General features: G+C 44.4%; 1 protein-coding gene across 13 annotated transcripts in view; it reads right to left on the reverse strand.

The window, feature by feature from the left end:
- Positions 1-352: 352 nt before the first annotated feature.
- Positions 353-21380, reverse strand: part of GLRA2 (glycine receptor alpha 2) — a 120443-nt gene continuing 99415 nt past the window's right edge. For 3 of the 13 annotated variants that reach the window (XM_053387196.1, XM_053387203.1, XM_053387202.1), the window contains exon 10: positions 356-1846. In XM_053387196.1, the coding sequence (XP_053243171.1) occupies positions 1559-1846 (288 nt within the window). In that variant the 3' untranslated portion in view covers positions 356-1558. Of the gene's footprint in view, positions 1847-21380 lie in introns of all 13 variants that reach the window. The other 10 variants (XM_053387193.1, XM_053387197.1, XM_053387191.1 and 7 more) reach the window with 7 other exon arrangements.

Raw genomic sequence — 21380 nt, forward strand, 5'->3', positions numbered from 1 at the left:
CAAATAAGTCAGAATTACTTCTCAATAAAATAGGTCAACTGGAAGCAACCATAATAGTTCGGTTTGTGGGTTGGGTTTTTTCTTGCAATAAGAACTAGCAGCAATAAAAGGAAAATATGCCCTCCCAATCAATAATACATATTTATTTTTTTGCAGTAAACCTTTTTGCAGAAAATGGAAAATAGTAATGCTTTTTAAAATAATAATAATAATAATAATAATAATAATAATAATAATAATAATAAATTTTATCTATACCCCACCCTCCCCAGCCAAGACCGGGGTCAGGGCAGCTAACAACCAATAATAAAAACAAGTTGATTGAAATGCAACTTAAAAAACAAGATTAAAATAAAAAAATCTTCCAGGTTTCACTCCTGCCACCCATGTAAGCAAAAATACCTCATTTTTTTGTTTGGTTTTCGTTTACTTTTTATTTCTACTTTAGAACACATAGCAAGGATTTGGACCACATAGCTCTGGCACCAAAAGGTTAACAGGTTATGAAAATCACAGTACAGTTTTTAAAATTCTTCAGATAAGTCAATGATATTTAAAATGATAGCCACTTTTTTCTTTCTTTCTTTTTTTATAGTAAAGATATAAATTAGAGGTCTGTAAACGAGTCGTGTTTACCTACAGAGCTATCAACTCGCAGCTACAATGAGAGCAGCAATAGAAAGTCAATGCTATACTGAGCTAGGTCAGGAAACAAGTTCTTAATCAACAGTGCAATACAGGGAAATACGATAGGTCAAATTACAGTTTTGGCACCTTATGCTGAATGTCATCAATAATAAAAAATATAGTAATAACCAGGCAGAAATGAAATGAAATGAAATAAGTGCACTGTCTTGGAACCAAGATAAAACCAGCCATTTCTCAGGTTGTTTCTACAAGTGGACACTATGAAATTAACCACACCCTACACAAGTTGGACCTCAAAAACTACAGTTCTAGGAAAGCAGGAATATTAAAATGCACACCCACAAGGATATTAAAGTATAAATCGTCCCCCTTGACACCCCCCCATGCCCTGTTAGTAGAAATAATTTACAATCCACAAAGGGACTTCTGGGCAAATCATTAACTACAGACATTAATGGAATGTAGCTTAGACTTGTTTCATATAGAAAGGCAGCGTTACCCTGAAAAAAGTTTGGTCCTCTTTAAACTCATTGCAGTGCAGCCATTACAGACAGTCCCATGGTAGATGCTTTAAAGTATTTCTTAAATACAGCTTAGAGACACGGGGGGGGGGGCGGGTTGGAGAGAGGGAAAATGGCCCCATTTAGGTTTGCTTGGCAAGAGTCTGGAAGAACCACGTAGCAAGAGGAGGAAATCAGGGCAAATCCTCGTTTGGTGATCCCACAGTATCTCGTTTTGTGCAATTGTTACCGAAACTTTCCTTTCTGTTTTTCTTCCTCTTCTAACCCCACCCTTTCTCTTTAGTACCACAGAAAACAAAACCCTCAGTCAATGACAGGAAAGACATTTCACTCTTTATTTACAAGAGAGTCACTTTGGCTAGAAGGTCCCAGCTCAGACAGAAACGTTTCTAATCTTTGTGTATATCCTCGTGGCGTATAATTTTGTACGTAATCCAGTAAAATATATTGAAGATGAGAAAGGCCAGCGGGAAGGCCGCTCGGGATATGGTGTCGATCCTTTTGGCACGGTCCACAAACCTCTTTTTGATGGAATCGGAATCCTTTGGCGGTGGGGGCGGGGGCAGGGGCGGGTTGGGAGGCGTGGCTTTGATGGCAGCGCCATCTTTCACCTGGAGGCAGTGACCCATCCCATAGCCGCCGAAGTTAAACCGGCTGTCGCGAGCAGCATCTTCATCCTGGAGGGTAAGCAACGGAAGGGAAAGGCGGTTAATCGTCTATGCAAATCTCATTTAAGTTTTTGCCCTTAGCTGTTGAGCAAGAGCTCTGTTCATAATGTTGCTTTCCAAATGGGCAGTGCCACAATATTTCCGACAAAAGAACACTTGGATATTCTCTAATTCTATTGATTTCCCCAATGGAATGGTGGACAGATGTCATGACCAGACCATAGGACCATAGGAAACGGCCTTGCCCCATTTAGTTCAGTACTGGCAGTGAACCCTTCAGCAAGCCCAGGCCAAAAACTGTGATGCACGTCTTCTGAGCTGTGTTCTCAGGCAAGTCATGTGACCTGTGTGAAAGTACAGAGGCCCAAAACACATGTGTTTGGGGCCCTGTGTTCTCACATGTTTTTGAGTGCCATGCTTTCGTGTGAGAGCTCAGGGCCCCCAAACAGGATGTCCCAATTTAATTAGGGCAGTTGAGCGGTATCCATGAAAAGCATTGAAGAAGAAGAGGAAGAAGAGTTTGGATTTGATATCCCACCTTTCACTTCTTTTAAGGAGTCTCAAAGCGGATAACATTCTCCTTTCCCTTCCTCCCCCACAACAAACACTCTGTGAGGTGAGTGGGGCTGAGAGACTTCAAAGAAGTGTGACTAGCCCAAGGTCACCCAGCAGCTGCATGTGAAGGAGCGGAGACGCGAACCCAGTTCCCCAGATTATGAATCTACCGCTCTTAACCACTACACCACACTGGCATTGGGAGACCTTGGGCCAGTCACTATCTGCCAGCCCAACCTACCTCACATGGTTGCTGTGAAAATGAGATAACTCCCCATGTGTGGCATGTTAAGTTTCTCAAAGATGGATTATGAGTAGCAATATTAGTATTATGCAAAACAACACTGGCCTCCTCAAAACAATCCTAAGAACTGTTATTCTGTAAAGGGTGCTGAGAAACTTGCTTTTAGAGGTTTCTTTCTCTTTCTCAACAACAGCCCCTTTGCAATGTCCTGTACTGACAAAATATGAAGCCGGTTTTCATTTCTGTTGCAGACCTGATCTGACATTTAGACATCCCAACACAACTCTTTGACACATGTAATTTGCTTAATATGGAGCCTGACTTAACGTTGCTTGGATAGCTTGGGTGGTATTCAACTAAGTTTTACTCAGTGTGGACTCGTTGAAATTAATGAGCACAACTAAGTTATAGCCTGTCATTTCAGTGGGTCTACTCTGAGTAATACCATCCCTTTAGTAGTTCCACATAAGTCTTCTGCATGCTTCTGTGTAAGTCTTCTATGAGTCTAAGTCAGGCTTCCTCAACTTCGGCCCTCCAGATGTTTTGAGACTGCAATTCCCATCATCCCTGACCACTGGTCCTGCTAGCTAGGGATCATGGGAGTTGTAGGCCAAAAACAACTGGAGGGCCTAGGTTGAGGAAGCCTGGTCTAAGTGCTCAGCACCCCAAAGAAAATAAAATTATAAATTGGATGGATTTTTCCTCCCTTCCAAAAAAGGTAGCTATTTGATTTATCTTCCACACCAAGGGAAACATGCCCTGGTAAATTTGCAATGAACTGAGTTCCTTTTAAAACCTTTAATAGCACTTGCATAAGCATAGAGTGAAGCTGCATTCCCAGGACGCTTTTCCTGTTCCTTAGTGCTGCACGCAGAAGCAATGCAAATCCAGGTCAGAAGGTTAATTAAAGGAGAACAGGTTCTCAGCAGCCACTGTTTTGTGTTTTACATTTATTTGGAAACTCTCAAATATGCTAATAGCTTATTATAGGAGACGTTCATCTGGCTTGTCCAGATTTTCCCCAAAATAATGAGCTTCTACTTTACACATGCCAGCCTGGAGTTCCTGATGAAGGAGGCGACAGCAATTTAGAGAGACTTCCTTATGTGTGAGTCGCTCCCTCACACACCCTTGCAGCACCTCCTCACACTGTCTTGGGGAAACTACCCACTAATTCCTGTTGCTTGCCCTTTGCTTAGCACTGCAAGCTCTGGAAAGTGACCTTAATCTGACAGTTAAGGATAAATAACTTGCCTTGTTTATTTTTTTACTGGTGGGAGCTCGGATGGTCATTGATAAACAATGGTAGTCATGTATAATAATAGTTCATGGTACACAATAATGGCAATCATGGTTCCATAATGTCTGGGTTGCAGTCCTACCCAGACGTCTTACACAACACAGGCGGGTAGTGAGAGGTGAAGCGAATAAAGATTGGCTAGGAAGTGCGGTTTTAAATGTTTCCCTTTATTAATTAGGACTCAAAATTCTCAGGCCCTCCCAAGACCCATGCCTCCCTTTGTAGGGGCTATACTGACCCATAATAATCATGCAAATCTAGGAACGACTCTTTTATTATAATTTGATCATTTGCTGTGATCTAGTCTGACTCTGTATCAGGAATTCTATCATTTTTGTCTGTAGGTGGATTCTGCTATGTATGTATACTCAAGGTTGCTCTATTTTATTTTTTGGAAATCAATATTTTTTAAAAAAATTTTAAAGAGAAGAAACCTTTGAAACCCTTCCAGGGCCATAGGGTTGTTATGCTAATGTAATAGTTTTCTCCTACTGCCCCCCCGCTCATTCTGAGAATGGAAGTTTAGGCAAGGATATTGAGAATTATGTTACAGGTTCATATCCATCTCAAAGAAATACAGTTGCCAGGAGAAGAAACCGCTGCTTCACTAGCTGTCGTACCCATTATACAGAACGAGGTACAAGTCTGACATGCAGGGATGGTTACATCTGTGACTTATGCTTTTTATCCATTTCTAATTTTTCCAGTCTTCAGTTCTGCACATTTCCACACATGTTTGTGAAATTTTAAAACAACCCTCATGAAAATTCACCAGCAACTTGGTGCAAATTTCTCCTGATACATATTTGAATGCAATTTTGCCCAATAATTTTCTGTAACATAATGCATTTATTTTTGTATGTTAGTTTCACTAATGTATACATTTTTTAGGCATACTTGATCCTAGCACTCGCATTTTTGTACGTTACTTGGCTGGTGAACTGCATTGCAAAATTCAGGTAATTTGAAGGATGGCTGTTTTTGCTTCCTGGAATGTTTCAGAAAACATGAATTAGGTAGGTTTGCCTTTAAACAGAAACCAAATTGATTTTCTCCTCCATCCCTACTGACATGGGAGCATTCTAGACTATACCACCACAGTAGAGGGGTCATTCTTTTTGAATCCTTGTTCACATTAAAAAAGAAAAAAGAAATCACTGTGGGTCTATGCTAAACCTTTCCAAATAAAAATACTGACTGCAATGTGGCAAAGTAGTTACATCAGGGAGAGAAGTTTAGCATGTCCCCCCCCCAACCAAAAGCATTAAAAAACATGACACCCACCCACACTCACCTGCAGTCTGAAGTGGTACAGCCCAGAATTCTACCACATCACTCTACCCACCACCTCATTCTGAATATGCAGATTGGCTCTTTAGCATAGATATGCCCTGAGGAGATGCTAAAAGAGGAGTGTGGGAGGAAAGTTCTGAGCTTTAAAAATGGCTTGTCAAGCAGATGAAGGATCTATTGGGAGGAGACTCAGAAGCCACATCGTTCATGGAGGGCTTGCTATGCAGCCTTTTGGATCATGACCCATGACTGTGCCAGCTCCCTTTCCTCTACCAATCCCTGCTTTCTTTTTTTAAAAAATTAAATTATATGCATGTAGGGGGTTAAGAGATGTTGAGAGATTCTTATTTCCCTCACAGGGAGTCAGAAATTTGTGAACAGGCAACTCAGATATTTTCTTTGAGCAGCATGTGCACAAGCAATTGTATGTGCATTAAAAACATATTATTTTGCTGGGGTGCACAGATTTAAAGACAATATAATGGGAGTAGATGGGGAAACCCAGCTAGATGGGCGGGGTATTATGATTATAATTATGATTATTATTTAGAGCAAATGTAAGTTTTGTGGCTAGCCCACTGTCCTTCAAGAACACATACATGATAAGAAATAGGTCCTTGGGAAAAGGCCATTTCTTGCCTCCCTGCTGGCACTTGGCTAGGAAGTCCCTGAAAGCCTCCAAAATGGTATGTCTTGTCCTAATTACCCAAAATATGATGGGGAGGGGAAATAATGAATCCTTGCCCAGTAAGAATAGTGCAAACAAGTCCAGTGCCAACGATTCCTGCCCCCCCCCCCCCCGCAATCCCATCTGCCCTAAATATTAAACTCTATGCCAGTTTTAAACGAGCAGCTGTGGTAACACATGTTCAAGAGATAAGTGAGACTTGCTTTAGCTTTGAGACTTATCTCCAGCAAACTCCTAACATGTGTTTTCCTCCCAATTACCAACACATCTTGCAGGAAGAAGGCTCATCAATGCAATTGATCGCTGCTGCTGCCTCAAGTCTGCAGATCACCTCCCGCTAATTTAAATGAGGGTATTTCGAGCACTTTGGAAGATAGTGCTGTGTGGGTGTCCTTCCTATTGCTAAATTGATATCTGCGTCTGGGAAATGCAGGCTTCAAGTAGGCAAAGATATACTGAAATAAATGTACGGAAAACACTTCAATGGTTATGTACAGACGGAGCACTGTTTCAGTTCAACTCATTTCAGTAGCTTTTATCGGTTTTGATGCTTTTATCTTCACATGGCCCTTATAAAATTGGAAAGCAATTGGCTCTCATACTCATCACATGCACAAGCAACACACATAACCTGTCTGTTTTCATTGAAAGACTTTGAAACTGTTCCAAAAGGTGTGAGTTAAAAGCCTGTGAGACACAGGACATGATGAAGTGGCTAAATTTAACATGAAATTGCTCATCAATTTAAACATGAAGCTCTCCTTAGCAGCCAGATATCCATCTTAGAGCTGTCCAGGCATGCCTGTTCATTCATGCCAAAGACAGGCAGAGGGGCTTCCATATTTCTGCCTGCAAATAAACTGTGCAGCTATATCAGAGCGTATCAGACAATGCCTGAGAGAGAGAGAGGAGAAGCAGAGGGGTTGGGGAAGTTTTTGGAGCAGATTATAAAAAAGTGAAGAGGTTTTTTTTTTAAGGGAGGAAAAATTTGCACATTTAAATGAGCAACAGCCAAGGAAGAATTCATTTAGGCATTTACCACAGACCATGTACTGAGTCCCTGATCCACTACCTTTACATTAGGAAGCAACCAGCTTAAAGTGGAGGCCACTAGATAGGCACATTTTGTAATGCCTCCTTGTCAGTTGACAGTGATTGGACAAATATTGGCTCATCACAAGAGATTTCAAAGTTGCTTCCCATTAAAAACATAGACCTGGAAGTAATGCCAAGGTATGATGTTAATCACAAAAGAGCAGTCTACAAGACCAGTGGTGTAGCATGGTGTGTGTGTGTGTGTGTGTGTGCGTGCACGTGCCACAGGGGTGGTTGCCCTGGGTGCAACATTGTTAGGGGGTACAAAATTTCAACACCCGGTGCTGCCTCAATTCAGCTGCATGCTTCTGTCGCTGGGCTCCGTTGAAAATGGCTTCTCCATGCGAACTAGGAAAAGACCTCTCCAGACAATGGAATGACTCTTCTTTTCTCATCTCTGAGGTAGCAATGTCCTGGGTGACGCAGTTAGGCAGTTGAATGAGCATGCATACTCTATCCGTTTCCCTCCTTCCCACCCACCCCTCCGTGTGACCCCAGGCACTGGCAGCCTACACTACACCACTGCACAAGGCTGAAAGGTAAGCATACAGGCGAACCAGCTTGAATCAGCTGAGGTGTGTCTGTGTTTGTGCGTGCGTGCATGTGTGTGTGTGTGTGCAAGCTGCCTTGAATCACATCAGGCAAAAAGGATAGGTAATAATAATAACAATACAGTGGTACCTTGGGTTACAGACGCTTCAGGTTACAGACTCCGCTAACCCAAAAACAGTACCTCAGGTTAAGAACTTTGCTTCAGGATGAGAACAGAAATTGTGCTCCGGCGGCGCAGCGGCAGCAGGAGGCCCTATTAGCTAAAGTGGTACCTCAGGTTAAGAACAGTTTCAGGTTAAGAATGGACCTCCAGAACGAATTAAGTTCTTAACCCGAGGTACCACTGTAATAATAATAGAGTGTAGGATGACCACATCCATCACTGGCATGTGACACCCCCCCCCCCGAGGGTTGATCAGCAGCCACTGGGCAAAAAAAGCTCAGCCAACTCTGACTAAACTTTGGAAGTGACTAAAGAGAAGGTCCTCATGTGGGCTCATCATCTGTGAACTCCGCCAGGATAACACATGAGATAAACAGCAAATACCATACAGGAAGAAAGTATGAATGCCAACTGTCACAAAGGAGCAAAACAAAACAAAAGAAAAAACCCCAAGAAAATGAAGCAAGCAAATGTTTTGTGTGTTGTGTGCATCAAGACTAAACAGCGAGAGCCACAAGAGAGATGGTGGAGATCAAAGGACAAACACAAAAGACAAGCAGCACGGAGAATTACCAGCATCAGCCAACAATAAAATAAGAGCTTTGGGTAGCAGAGTAACTTAAAGTGGCATTTCATCTAGCTATAGAAAAACCACCACAACCCTCTTCTTTCTATCAGCTTGCACATCTTTTGTTTGCAGCAAGTAACCCAGGCATCGTTTTCTGGGTCAGTAAAGATGGCTTACCTCAAACGCCTAAAAGTGCTAGCTTCTCCCTGGCCATAGGGTTACATTACTGATTGTCACCACACAGGTATAAGGAAAGTTGCAGCACAAATAACACAGTGTGTGTGTGTGTGTGTGTGTGTGGAGTGGAGAGGGAGTCAGAAATCTCTGAACAAGCTTCGGTGATTTGTTTCAGCTGATTTGTTTCTTTGATGTTGCCGAACTAAGAGGATAATCTTGCCTAGAAAGAGGAGGGGGCAGTAAATATGTACTACATAAATAATTACTAATTACATGTGGCATCCTATCTGCTATTTTGTGTTTGTTATTTGTTGCTTGTTTTCTGTTTTTTTACCTGTTTCTGTACTGAAATTATGTAGTTACTATTTTTAATAGGGTTGGCCACTTTGTTTGCTTTAAGAACCTATCTCACCTTATCATTCTAAAGTAATCTAACAAATAGACTTGTTGTTTTAATGTCTGATGTTGGTGTAGTGATCAGGTGCCAAAAGCTTTCTTTAGGCTGAGGATCAATTCAGATAGACTTTTCTGAGTTCACTATTTCACTGGGCCATTCTTTTCCTCTGAGGTCCTCAGGGTGACACATGTGGTCCATTCCCTCCCCTTTATCAGCACAACAACCCAGTGAGAGGCAGGTTATGAGACAGACAGTAGCAGGATCAATTTCACCCATTAGGTAGTTGTTAAGCAGTCAGCTTCTACAGAAAGGCTAGTTCCCAAGCTTCCCTTGGTCACTGTAGAGAAGTGATAGCCAAACTTGACCCTCCAGCTGTTTTGGGACTACAACTCCCATCATCCCTAGCTAACTGGACCAGTGGTCAAGGATGATGGGAATTGTAGTCCCAAAACAGCTGGAGGGCCAAGTTTGGCCATCACTGATGTAGAGTGACCAAGAATGGACACAGAACGGGACTATACAAATGGAAGGGGAAGAACATTATAGGTGAGATCAGACAAAATGGCACCCATTGAATTTCCTGAAACAAAGGTAAACAGGTTGTAATATGGGTCTCAGTTGGGGTGTGTTTGTGTGGGAGAGTGGGAGATGAATAAAGATGGTAGCTTTTAGTTTTCCTTACTTCCATCCCTACCTGCAGTTATTCTTCAAGTGTATCTACAACGAGGTTATCTCACTCAATTTATCTTTGTTTTCCCACTCCTCCCCTGCTTCTCAATCTGCCACATAGTGTAGTGAAAAATGGCATTCTCCCCCCCCTTTTCCCTGCACATTGCGAGCTTCCCCCCTGGACCCAGCACTTTAAAGAGTAAAGTTAATTATGCCCCAGCCAATTTAAGAGAGGTGCTCAATAATTCATTAACCTCTGTGTTGCGTTGGCTTGCCTACATGTAAACAGCAGCAATCTGGATTGGTTTTGCCATGCTGAAGAGACACAGCAGCTGCTGCGTAGTCACACTCCCATTTCCAGGCTGCCTGATCTAACTCATTTGTAAAAGCAGGACACCACTAAAAGGTGACATCCCTACCAAGGACTCTGAAGAGATAAACCTACTTCCCGCCTAGCAATGAATAATAGCATAGCACCACAGTCTGCTTCATTCCAGCCTGTATGTGGGGTCTTTTTAACCTTGGCATGCAATCTTGAGAGCAAGGTCCCATTTTAATATTGTAACAGTGCTTATTTCTGGTGGAAGAGTTTTATCTACCGCTCTCAGATATGACACTAATGCCCACCGTTAATAAGTAATAATACTGTTAAGCTCACCCCACTTCTTCAAGAGTTGAAAAGTTCCACTTGACCCAGGAGTGGTTTCCTTTGAAAGGCCACTGAAGGCTTCAGAGCATTTTGTAGTTGTGCTTATTTACAAATATACAGTCTGAGCATAGATGAGGAACAGCTTAAACCTGCTAACAGACAGCCAATGCCCACTGCTCCCACAACCAACACCCTAAAATGTTCACAGAGCCCTAATTTAGCTTTCCATGTCTCTTTTTCAGTCCAACTCAAACTGGAATCTAGGTGTCTTTCATAGACACCTAGATTGCAACATCCTCAGCTCGGAGGTCTCCTGTTTGTCCATTTCATTTTCTAGCCATGGAACACATTGCTGAACTATTAGCATTCATTTGCCAAGCCCCAAGCTCCAGACAAGTATTGCTTCAGGGCAAGACACTCTCATGGCCCTTCGACAGTCCTTAACTGGACTCCAACCTTCTCTGGAAAGGACTCACGTGCCTTGCTATATGCTAGTCCTCACGATTACTTGTTAAAACATCCTCTTCACGCACCCAGTTTCCTCAGGAATGGTCTGTTCTGCTTCAGTGCCTGTACTTTGCTTTGTCATCAAAACATTCGCTAATAAAAAGATTAATCTGCTTGCCAGCTGAGCACAGCCTCTTCTGCAGTGGTGCAGCATAGCAAAGAGAGAAGCTTGGCTGGCTGGCTGGTTGTCACCTGCTCATCAAATGAACCAGGCAAAAGAACCTTCTTCAGGCCAGATGCTGTCAGCCTTACAAGCTCCTACCATCTCTTTGCTAAATTAGGAAGTTGACTATAAAACCTACAGGGCTGAAGCTCTCCTTGTGGGAAACCACCTGTTAAAAATGACCAAGGGAAGTTTAGGGCAAACTCAAGGGAGATTTTCACCAAAGAGCATCACTACAAGTACGTGCCATTACAGATGAAAGGACAATAAGCCTGGAGAAAGCAAAACATTGTAAGCTAGCAAATCCAAGTGTGTTTCGGGGTTTTTTTTAATATATATATATATATAAAGAACATGCTTATAATCTGCAATATCCTTGCAGTTTAGTACATCTCTATGAAACATGGACTGCACTTTCCATTCTTAATTAGCAGTTCTTGTGGCAGATGAAGATTGCAGAGCACCAGGAGGCAACTCTGTTGCCACCAAGGAAAGCAGAGCATTAAAAATGAATGCGTGACTCATTCTAGTAAATGGGTCCATTCTATTAAGACAGCTGAGCAACAGTATATTGGGAAACAGCCGAACCTACCAAAAGAATGTGGCCAGCTTCCAGCCATCCTCGTGAGAAACACTAGTTTATCATCCTGAACGCACTTGTGGGATAAATCAGTCTCATATAACCAACATGTTTAACTCTAATTAATGCACGAAGAGGTTAAGACCACAGAGTAAGCTGTCCTGTCAGGCTTAGCTAGGTCATGCCCTTCACCTTGAGAGGAAGCATTCCCAAACACTTTGTTCATTTCTTTTCCAGCAGGTGAACCGACCGGCAAGCCAACTTTGTGTTTCTAAACGTATAATTTAGAAACATTTACCACTTTTTGTAACCTAAGTTAAACTGAATCTGATGTCAATAATTATTGTAGTGTGGTAAAAAGGTTGAAGGAAAAGACAAGTTTTTTAAAAATAATAATAAGGAAGAGCAGAAATGCTAGAGGGAAGTGATTTTCATAGGAATGGGGTAGAAAGGAAGAAATGAAGTAAGAAAGAAGAGGAGGGAGAGGTTTGAAAAAGAAACTCAGCATGAGTTATGGAAGAGTTCCCCAGGCTCATCTTGTAATCAGCATAGCTTCCCCGTTGCTTTTCTCTGTGGCTTTTCCGAAAAAGCTTTATCTAAGCATTCTCCATGAAAGCATTAGGGAGGCCTTCATAGGTGGTGGAAGTAGTTTATTATGGATGAAATTAGGGGAAGCCTGAGCTCAGTGGGCACACTGGGAAACTTACCCAGTAACATATGATGCCCAGGGCCTTGTAAGGGGTCACCTGGAATGTCACAGCAGTCCTCCATTGCTGCTGGAGAGTCTGAGAAACGAGGCTCCTATGACATCCTGGCTCAGTCCATTAAGTGAGGGGGTCCTTTTCAGCCTGAGGATCACGTTTCCTTCTAGGCAGCCTTCCAGGGTCCACATACCAGAGGTGGGAGGAGCCAGCAGCAAAAGTGGGTGGAGCAACACATTTAAATTTGCTCACACCTCCCTTTCTATCCTCCCCATCTAGGCAAGCAAGAAGCATTATCAGAGTTCCAAGATACTGTTACACAGGTTGGACACCACCCCAATCTATGCAGAGTGGTAGCAATATTCCAGGGGGTTCCAGCAGCCTGTGTTCCTTTGATTTATTCACATATTTACACCTGAATTTGGAGGGAGGGAGTCTAGATCTTACAGTGTGGCCATCTCAATGGTGGCTTCTTCCCCACAGCAGTGCAGCGCTGGAATCCAAGGCATCCCTCCTAGCTTCCCTTCAGCCAGCCTGCCAAAATGATTCTGTCTTTGTTCTCCTTTCTCTTCGCAGCACACCTCTCACCTAAGCAACTCCTCTCCGTCCATCTCCTATCACAAGGCTAGGCTTTTAGAGACATATTTTTCCTGTGAGCACAGCCTGCTCCCTTGCCATCACCTTGGCAACCCATCTTTCACAGACCTGAGACCCTTCCTTTGATGCACTAAAGACCAGCAATCAGTAGCTTGATCTGTTAACATCTTTGCTCTTAACTAGCCAGGCTGGTCTAAATAAGCCAGCACAAGATTCCTTGCTGGGAGGAGCACAGAGAGGAGGAGCACAGAGAGAAACACCATGGTGCACAACCAGACACCTTCATCTGCCCCAACTGCAACGAAACATCTCTCCCATATTGGTGGGTACAGCCACAGCAGGCGATGCAACCTTCCAACAGTTTGACTTCATCCACAAAGGCGCACTCCTCCATTATGTCTACCAAGACAGACGGATGCCAACAGATGCCCCCCCAACTTATCACAATACATTCTAGCCAGGCAAAAACACTCAAAAGGAGTGCAATGTAGAACTTGAGAGGTGTGTGGCAGGGAAGGGTGTGTGGTCTGAGGAGAGTTCTGTGGGCAAGGCTGAGAGGCCAGGAGAGTCACATTAGACCTTTGGGTCTGAGGTTCCCCATGCCTGTATTAAGAAGTGCAGACAGAAATTAGGAAATCTGTATCACAGGGTCTTCTACAGAAACAGATGCTTTGCAACAGCATTCATGTTTTAAAGACAAGGCCCAAATCAAGTATTAGGAACTGTAAAAATAAATATGGAAAAAAAAGAAAAAAGGATCCTTCATGGTATACATTTCCATTAAAAAAACCAAAAAACCTCCATGTGCGTGCAGTTTAATTTTGGAAGGTGCTTTTAAACTGTGCTCCTGTGGCCTTAAAAATAAAAGTGTGCTTTGTTTTCTGGTTCTTTTCCAGCTGTTCATGTCCTATTTTCAATTTATTCTCTTTCTCCAGGCACAGAAAAGAATGGGAGTATTTGCACCCAGCAGGTGGGCTCTTTTCATCATTTGGGAAATGGCAAAGTACAGTTGCGGTGTGTTCCCTGCTGTTTATGAGCAAATTGTACGTCAAACCCAGTGAACTGAAGTACAGCCCTTTCCTTACCTGGTGATGAGTATCACTTGGCCTCTCGCACAAAGTTATAAGGTTAAAAAGAAAAAGAAAAAAAGAAACGACAAAAAAAACCTCCCAGGCTCTCTAGCAGTCTACTCTTGGCTAAGGAATACAGATTTGATCCCAAATTGATAGATGCAAATAAACCACAAAACTCTGCCTTTGGCATTCTGTGGCTGCCTGTTACAGCCCATGAATCACCCTCTTTCCTCCTGTAATGATTTTGTGTCCAAAACAAAATTATCTGTTACTTATCCCTTTAAATAAATCTTTGTCGAATCGTGCAACAGTTAATATGCTGAGTAGATTACTTGGTTTGGATTACTTTTCTTAAGGCTGATTTCTCAATGAGTTATCTGGACATTGCCACTCTGGAGTACAGATAAGAACATACTTGAGTGAATAATTCTCCATCCAGAAACATTGACATTTAGTTTGGAGGGATTTTCTTATTGAGTAACGTTCGATCATGTGAGTCACTGTGCCACCCATACACATTCTGAAGTGGCACAACCCCAGTGAGAACTAGGCCCGAGTTTCCTAGGGTTCCTGTTGCTCAAGATTTCCACAGTATTTCCCCTTAAAAAAAAGAAAAATTCTGTGATAACTGGTCATTAATTTATTGCAAACAGGTTTGATGTCAAAAGTCACGTCTCTTCCACACACTGGATAAGGCTATCAATGGCCACCAGTCCTGAAGTCTGTATCTTACCCCCCTTGCACCTACTTCCTGACATCTAAAATTTGAGCCAAAAGTTCTCAGTAGATAACATTCAACTCAGCATTATAAGAAATGACAATGCAATGTAGCATACAGGGGTTTGTGGACGTTAGAGGCATTCTTTTTTACTGAACCACAGGAAAGCTCCAAGAGTGGGCTGAAGTTTCCTTGTGTCCCCGAATTATACTGATACACTGGGATGAGAGTTTGGATTCTGAGGATCTTGGGCTTTCCTGGCTCAGCTCTGGCTGAGACAGTGTCAGTTCCTCGCTGCAGTTCAGCTTAAGTCCATGGAACTTATGAGGTGCAAGCAGGGGTAATCTTTGGTAATATGGCGCCCTGAATGAGCCCAAAATTTGGCGCTACCAAATTGGATCTTCCCAGTTACGGATCTTTTCAATGTTGCACCCTCTTGGCTTTGTGACCTGTGTGGGGGAACCACCTGCACTGCCCTAAATCCAGTGCAATACGGGGCAGGGAGAGACTGTCCAAACCCCTTCTAGCTTGGACACATGACCTAACAGCCTGGTGAAAACCAGCCAGCAGAAAGGGTGGTGTAAGTCAAATTCTTCCTGAATGGAATTTGGAACAGGAGTAACTTAAGCTGCCATGACTTACACGGGTGTACATTACACCAGCTTTCTATAGTTAGGATTGCTCTGTGGGTGTGTTTAAGTAAAGGTAAAGGGACCCCTGACCATTAGGTCCAGTAGTGATCGACTCTGGGGTTGCGGCACTCATCTTGCTTTATTGGCTGAGGGAGCCGGCATACAGCTTCCGGGTCATATGGCCAGCATGACTAAACCGCTTCTGGCAAACCAGAGCAGCGCACGGAAATGCCGTTTACCTTCCCGCCAGAGCGGTACCTATTTATCTACTTGCACTTTGACGTGCTTTCAAACTGCTAGGTTGGCAGGAGCAGGGACCAAGCAACGGGAGCTCACCCCGTTGCGGGGATCCGAACCGCCAACCTTCTGATCGGCAAGTCCTAGGCTTTGTGGTTTAACCCACAGCGCCACCCGCATCCCTGTGGGTGTGTTTAAAGGGTGCCAAATGTCCACACCGCTGTGACACAGTCAACCGCCAACAGGTCTGCCCTGAAGAAGTGTTGATCTTCAGTATAACCAACCAACTTCTATTGGTTGCCTGAAGCAAGTTAGATGCTAATGGCAGTGGGAATCATAAAGCCATTCATATTAAGGCTGTCTTTCTCACAATGAAACCCATGTGCTTGAGCTTGCATTGTGAGGGCTAAAAATAGCCCAGCGAAAAGGGTTTTCCTTGAGCACTTCCATTATTCACATGATGTGGAATGTTACATAAAACAAACAGGGCACATTTTACCACAAAGTGCTATACGCAAGGATCTGAGGAAGTATAAAACATTTCCACTGGGGACAGAAGCACTGAATATTTTTCAAGGCAAATCCAGCCTGGGGAAAGGAGTATTTTATTTATTTATATATTTTTTTACTGACAAGATATGAGTGTTTCGTTTCAGTCAAAATTAAGCAATAAAGCTATGCCTTTACAAATAGCCTCAGCCTTTTGTTGTCTCCGTTCCTGATATGACTGAGATGTGGTAATAATGCAGCACGTTATCAGATTGGGTTGGGGAGGCTGAAAGGGAGAAGGCGAGAGAAGGGACAATCATCTGTCTCTGTCTGGCAAAGGCCCATCCAGAAATCTCAAGGCACTGATTTCATTTCCCCCCCCCCATAGAATCATAGAGTTGGAAGGGACCCTGAGGATCATCTGGTTCAACCCCCTGCAATGCAGGAATATGCAGCTGTCTCTTATGGGGGACTGAACCTGCAACCTTGGTGATATCAGCACCATGCTCTAACCAACTGAGTTGTCCATGAGGTAAGTTCACATTTTGGAAGAAACAACCCAGCACTGAAGCAAAGAAGAAGCAGCCAGCAATAGGGAACAACCCATGCACATTTATGGAATATATGCTTTGCAAACACACGTCGCTCTCACCTTAGCTACAGCAATATGGCTGAAACACTAGGCTGTGTACACACCAGACCTTTAAAGCACATTCAAAGCACATTTCAAAGCACACACACACAAACACTAGGGCCACATACACGCTATATGTTTAAAGCACATTTTCTCTCTGAAAGAATTCTGGCACTGTAGTTTGTGAAGGGTGGCTGGGAATTGCAATTCTGTGAGGGGTAAACTACATTGCCCAGAATTCTTTGAGGGGAAGAATGTGCATTGAATGTAGCATGTGTATGTATGCAGACCCTCACCCTCTCTCTCTCTCTCTCTCTCTCTCTCTCTCTCTCTCTCTCTCTCTCTCTGTACTCTGTCCATATTAGATGCCTGAATGTTTACTACAACATTCCCTAAGCTAGAAGTAGGCCATTGCTGCTTCTCCAGCTAGTTCCTGAGATATGCTTCCACAGTTGCAAAAGATTTCCGCCCCTCCACATTGTGATACATAAAAGTGTTTCACACATGAGCCCTCTGACTGTACGTATTTCTGAAAGCACCGAAACTCATCTGCACTTCTTGAAATGGCTGCAGGTATCACAGAGTGAGACACAAATCCCCCTTTTCTCTTTCTTTCCTGCCACTTCTGATTTGAATCATGCAGCACAGAGGTGTAAGGAAGAAGCAGCTGATAATGACAAGGATTTTCTGAGGAGTGGTGACTGCTTGAATTTCTTGGCAGGCCACTTTAGACATCCAGGGTAGGGGAGCTAAATGAGAGTGAACTAGCAAGCTCTTTCCTAACTAAGATGTATGCAAATGTATTTTCATCCTTCCCCATGTATATGATAATGAGACACAGATCCACACTACTCTTGTAAAACCTTTGACTTTTCTTTTGCTTTGAGATCAGCAGCAGGGAACCTCAAACCCTCCAAGTGTCCCTATTTTCCAGGGAGGGTCCCGGATTTACAGAAGCCGTCCCAGTTTTTGATTGGATCCCAGAATGCGCTGCTTTTCTTTAGGACGTCCCTATTCTCATCAGAGAAACGTTGGAGGCTATGGAACCTTTTCCAGCCCTCAAACAGCATTCATTTGGTCGACCTTCTGGGGAAGCGGGGGAGGGTCAGATGCAAATAAAGGGGTGTGTCCAGAAGCAAAAGTATGTGGAGCAACAGACGAGACTGAAGCCAGCCCTGCAAGAATCTAGTCTGCACACTCATCCCCTCTCCTTCATTCAGCTAGGCAAGCAAGAGGCATGAGCACAGGGCAATAATGCATTCCAGCCAAGCAAAAGCATTTGAAGGGGGCACAGAACAGTCAGTGAGAAGTGTGGTCTACAGAGATAGCATGGTCCAGGGAGAATCTCAAAGGCCAGAGAAAGTGGCTTGGAGGCCCACATTTTAAGCATGCTCCCTGTTTTCCATTATGGTAAGGGTCATGCCCCCAAAGAATCCTAAATCCAGGATCCCATTTCCCACCTATATTTTGGCTGATGCATGACTACTGATATTCAGAGTAGCAAGATACACCAGATCATTCCAGTTGTACAGCTGTTTCTAGGGGGCAAGATACTTCTTTTAGACTGGTCTGCTGGGGCAGGGGGAAGCAAATCACAGGGTCATCTTTATAATATAGAGGAAGTAACTGGACGTCTGGGTATTGATGTACAGTAGATGTAGATTGAAGCACCTTGTTCTGTCTGCAGGTGCATCTGCTCAGGTTATTGCGGCATAAATATGCAAATCAATTAACACGTCCCCCTGAGCTCCAGTTTTCTTGATCCCACCAGTATTAATGTAACATCAGTGCTAACAACAGAATCAGCATTGTCAACCCTAATACAGAGGTCGGCTTTTGCTGTTGCCAGCCTTTTGGGAAATATCCTGCTTGACTTGCCACATGAGACAATAGCTTCTTGAATTATTCAGGGACAACAGAATGAAGACTTTGCAGCATGCACAGTGCTTCTTGCTTTGATCACAAAGGCAGATACTTCCCTTATAATGCAAAATTACCCTAGTTTCAAAAATTATTCTTGTTACTTAGCACCAGCCTTGGCAGAGATGTAAAAAAATCCAGAAGTAGGGGGAAGTTCAAGAAAGTTCATTTTTATTGTAAGAGGGTTGGTATACCTGGATTTATTTATTTTTAAAGTCTTTTTTTTAAAAAAGAAACTGGAGATATGAGGAATTTTATTGAGGACCTTTTGCATGCAAATCATGTGATTTATCTCTAGACCATGGCCTTCCTCAAAGCTAATCTGCTTCCCTCAGTTCAGCACAGTATTCTTTCTTCTCTTCCTATGGTTGAGAATGTTCTTCTAAATAAACTTCTAAGTAGTAGGGTTGGAGAATATATATGATTTCAAAGTGATTTTTGTCCTCATAAATGAGACAGCATTTCTTCATGCAAATTCCCAATGCAAATTAAATATTCTGGATGTGACAGTGATGCTAGATACAGTTTTGGTTGCTCTAGCTCATGAAGGAAATTGTAGAACTGGAGAAGATGCACAAAAGGGTGACAAAAATGATGAAGGGATTGGATTGGCTGCCCAGGAGGACTCCCCTGAGTGAGTGCCTGAGGGCCCTGCTCCTTCCTGCCACTTACCATCTGGCCTGGGGCGGGGCCTGAAGCCTCACAAGGACTGCGTGCTGCTTGCTGCCTGCTGCCCAGGAAGACTCCCCTGAGTGAGTGCCTGAGGGCCCTGCTCCTTCCTGCCACTTACCATCTGGCCTGGGGCGGGGCCTGAAGCCTCACAAGGACTGCGTGCTGCTTGCTGCCTGCTGCCCAGGAGGACTCCCCTGAGTGAGTGCCTGAGGGCCCTGCTCTTGCCACTTACCATCTGGCCTGGGGTGGGGCCTGAAGCCTCACAAGGACTGCTTGCTGCTTGCTGCCCAGGAGGACTCCTCTGAGTGAGTGCTTGAGGGCCCTGCTCTTGCCACTTACCATCTGGCCTGGGGTGGGGCCTGAAGCCTCACAAGGACTGCTTGCTGCTTGCTGCCGCTGCCCAGGAGGACTCCCCTGAGTGAGTGCCTGAGGGCCCTGCTCCTTCCTGCCACTTACCATCTGGCCTGGGGCGGGGCCTGAAGCCTCACAAGAACTGCTTGCTGCTTGCTGCCTGCTGCCCAGGAAGACTCCCCTGAGTGAGTGCCTGAGGGCCCTGCTCCTTCCTGCCACTTACCATCTGGCCTGGGGTGGGGCCTGAAGCCTCACAAGGACTGCTTGCTGCTTGCTGCCGCTGCCCAGGAGGACTCCCCTGAGTGAGTCCCTGAGGGCCCTGCTCTTGCCACTTACCACCTGGCCCAGGGCGGGGCCTGACAGGCCTCACTAGGACAGTTGTTACTGCCGGAGGGGCACAGAGTGTTTTTAAAATGTTTTTAAAAATTTTCTTTTGGATTTTTTGTATGTGGGGGGTGGGGGTGGGATGGATGTTTGGTTGGGCTTGGGGAATTATTTTTTTTATTTTGATGTTTTTGTAATTTTTACATTTTTTTTGTTTGCATTGTTTTATTGGTTTTGTTTGTTTGTTTAAGGTGTTATTTTGTTCTTAGGGGGAGGGGTCAGGGCTGCCGGGGAGTGGGCCCCAGCCCACAAAATGGCTGGGGCATGTTCCATGGGGGGGATGCACTGGGACAACCGATCTCAGTGATCACGGGTAGGAGGAGGAGTTACGCTAAGACTAGACCATGTCATTACAGAGGGGGCAGGTTTAGTCGTTGTCTGAGGACTATTCCTGCCTCCGGGTCTGGTCCTGACCGGATGGATACTAGAATCAGCAAGGGATACCCACATGACCTGAAGGTGCTGCTGTGCAATGCCAGGTCAATGATTCATAAGACCACTGCCATCCATGACTTGATCATGGATGGAGGACTTGACCTGGCATGTGTAACAGAGACTTGGTTGGATGAAGCAGATGGGCCTGTCCTTGCCGCTGCTTGTCCACCAGGTTTCTTTTACGCACAGCAACCCAGGTCATGTGGGCGGGGAGGGGGGGTTGCAGTGATTTTTAGGAAGTCATTAGTTTTGCACCAGGCGTCCTATTGGGAAGACCCAGTTTTCCGAGTGCATGTTCTGGAAGTTGGGCAATAGGGGCAGTACAGGATTCCTTTTGGTGTACCGACCTCCCCGCTGCACCAAGGATTCCCTGCCTGAGCTGCTTCAGGTCGTGGCGGATGTTCTCCTGGAGACACCTAGCTTGGTCGTCCTAGGGGATTTTAACATCCATGCCGACACGACCTTACAAGGGGCCACTCGGGACTTCGTGGAAAACATGGCCTCCATGGGGCTGTCCCTGAATAAGTCTGGCCCAACCCATAGCCGCGGACATGCCTTGGACCTGGTGTTTACCTCTATGGATGTTGGTGATCTGACACTAAGTAAAAGCGAAATGAAAGAAGTGCCATGGTCAGATCACTTTCTGGTGCAACTGGACTTCTCTGCGACCCATCCCCTCTGCAGGGAGGTGGGACCAATTCGGATGGTCCGCCCCCGCCACTTAATGGATCTAAATGGTTTCCAGAGAGTGGTAGGGGATGCTTTATCCCATGTTGATGGCCTTTCAGCTGATTCCCTGGTGGCCCACTGGAATGTGGAGTTAACCAGGGCTATTGACTGTTTGGCTCCGAAGCGCCCTCTCCGATTGCATGGAGCCCGGACAGCCCCGTGGTTTTCCACGGATCTGAGGGCAATGAAACAATCGTTGAGACGGCTAGAGCGCCGGTGGCGGATAACTCATTCCGAATCTGACCGGATACAGGTTAGAGCTCAACGTCGAGCCTACCAAGTGGCGATAGCGACGGCGAAGAAGAATTTCTTCACCGCCTCTATTGCATCTGCAGAAAACAGCAGCAGGAGACTTTTTCAGGTGGTTCACA

Source organism: Podarcis raffonei, chromosome 4 (assembly GCF_027172205.1).
Source record: "Podarcis raffonei isolate rPodRaf1 chromosome 4, rPodRaf1.pri, whole genome shotgun sequence".
Taxonomy (NCBI): domain Eukaryota; kingdom Metazoa; phylum Chordata; class Lepidosauria; order Squamata; family Lacertidae; genus Podarcis; species Podarcis raffonei.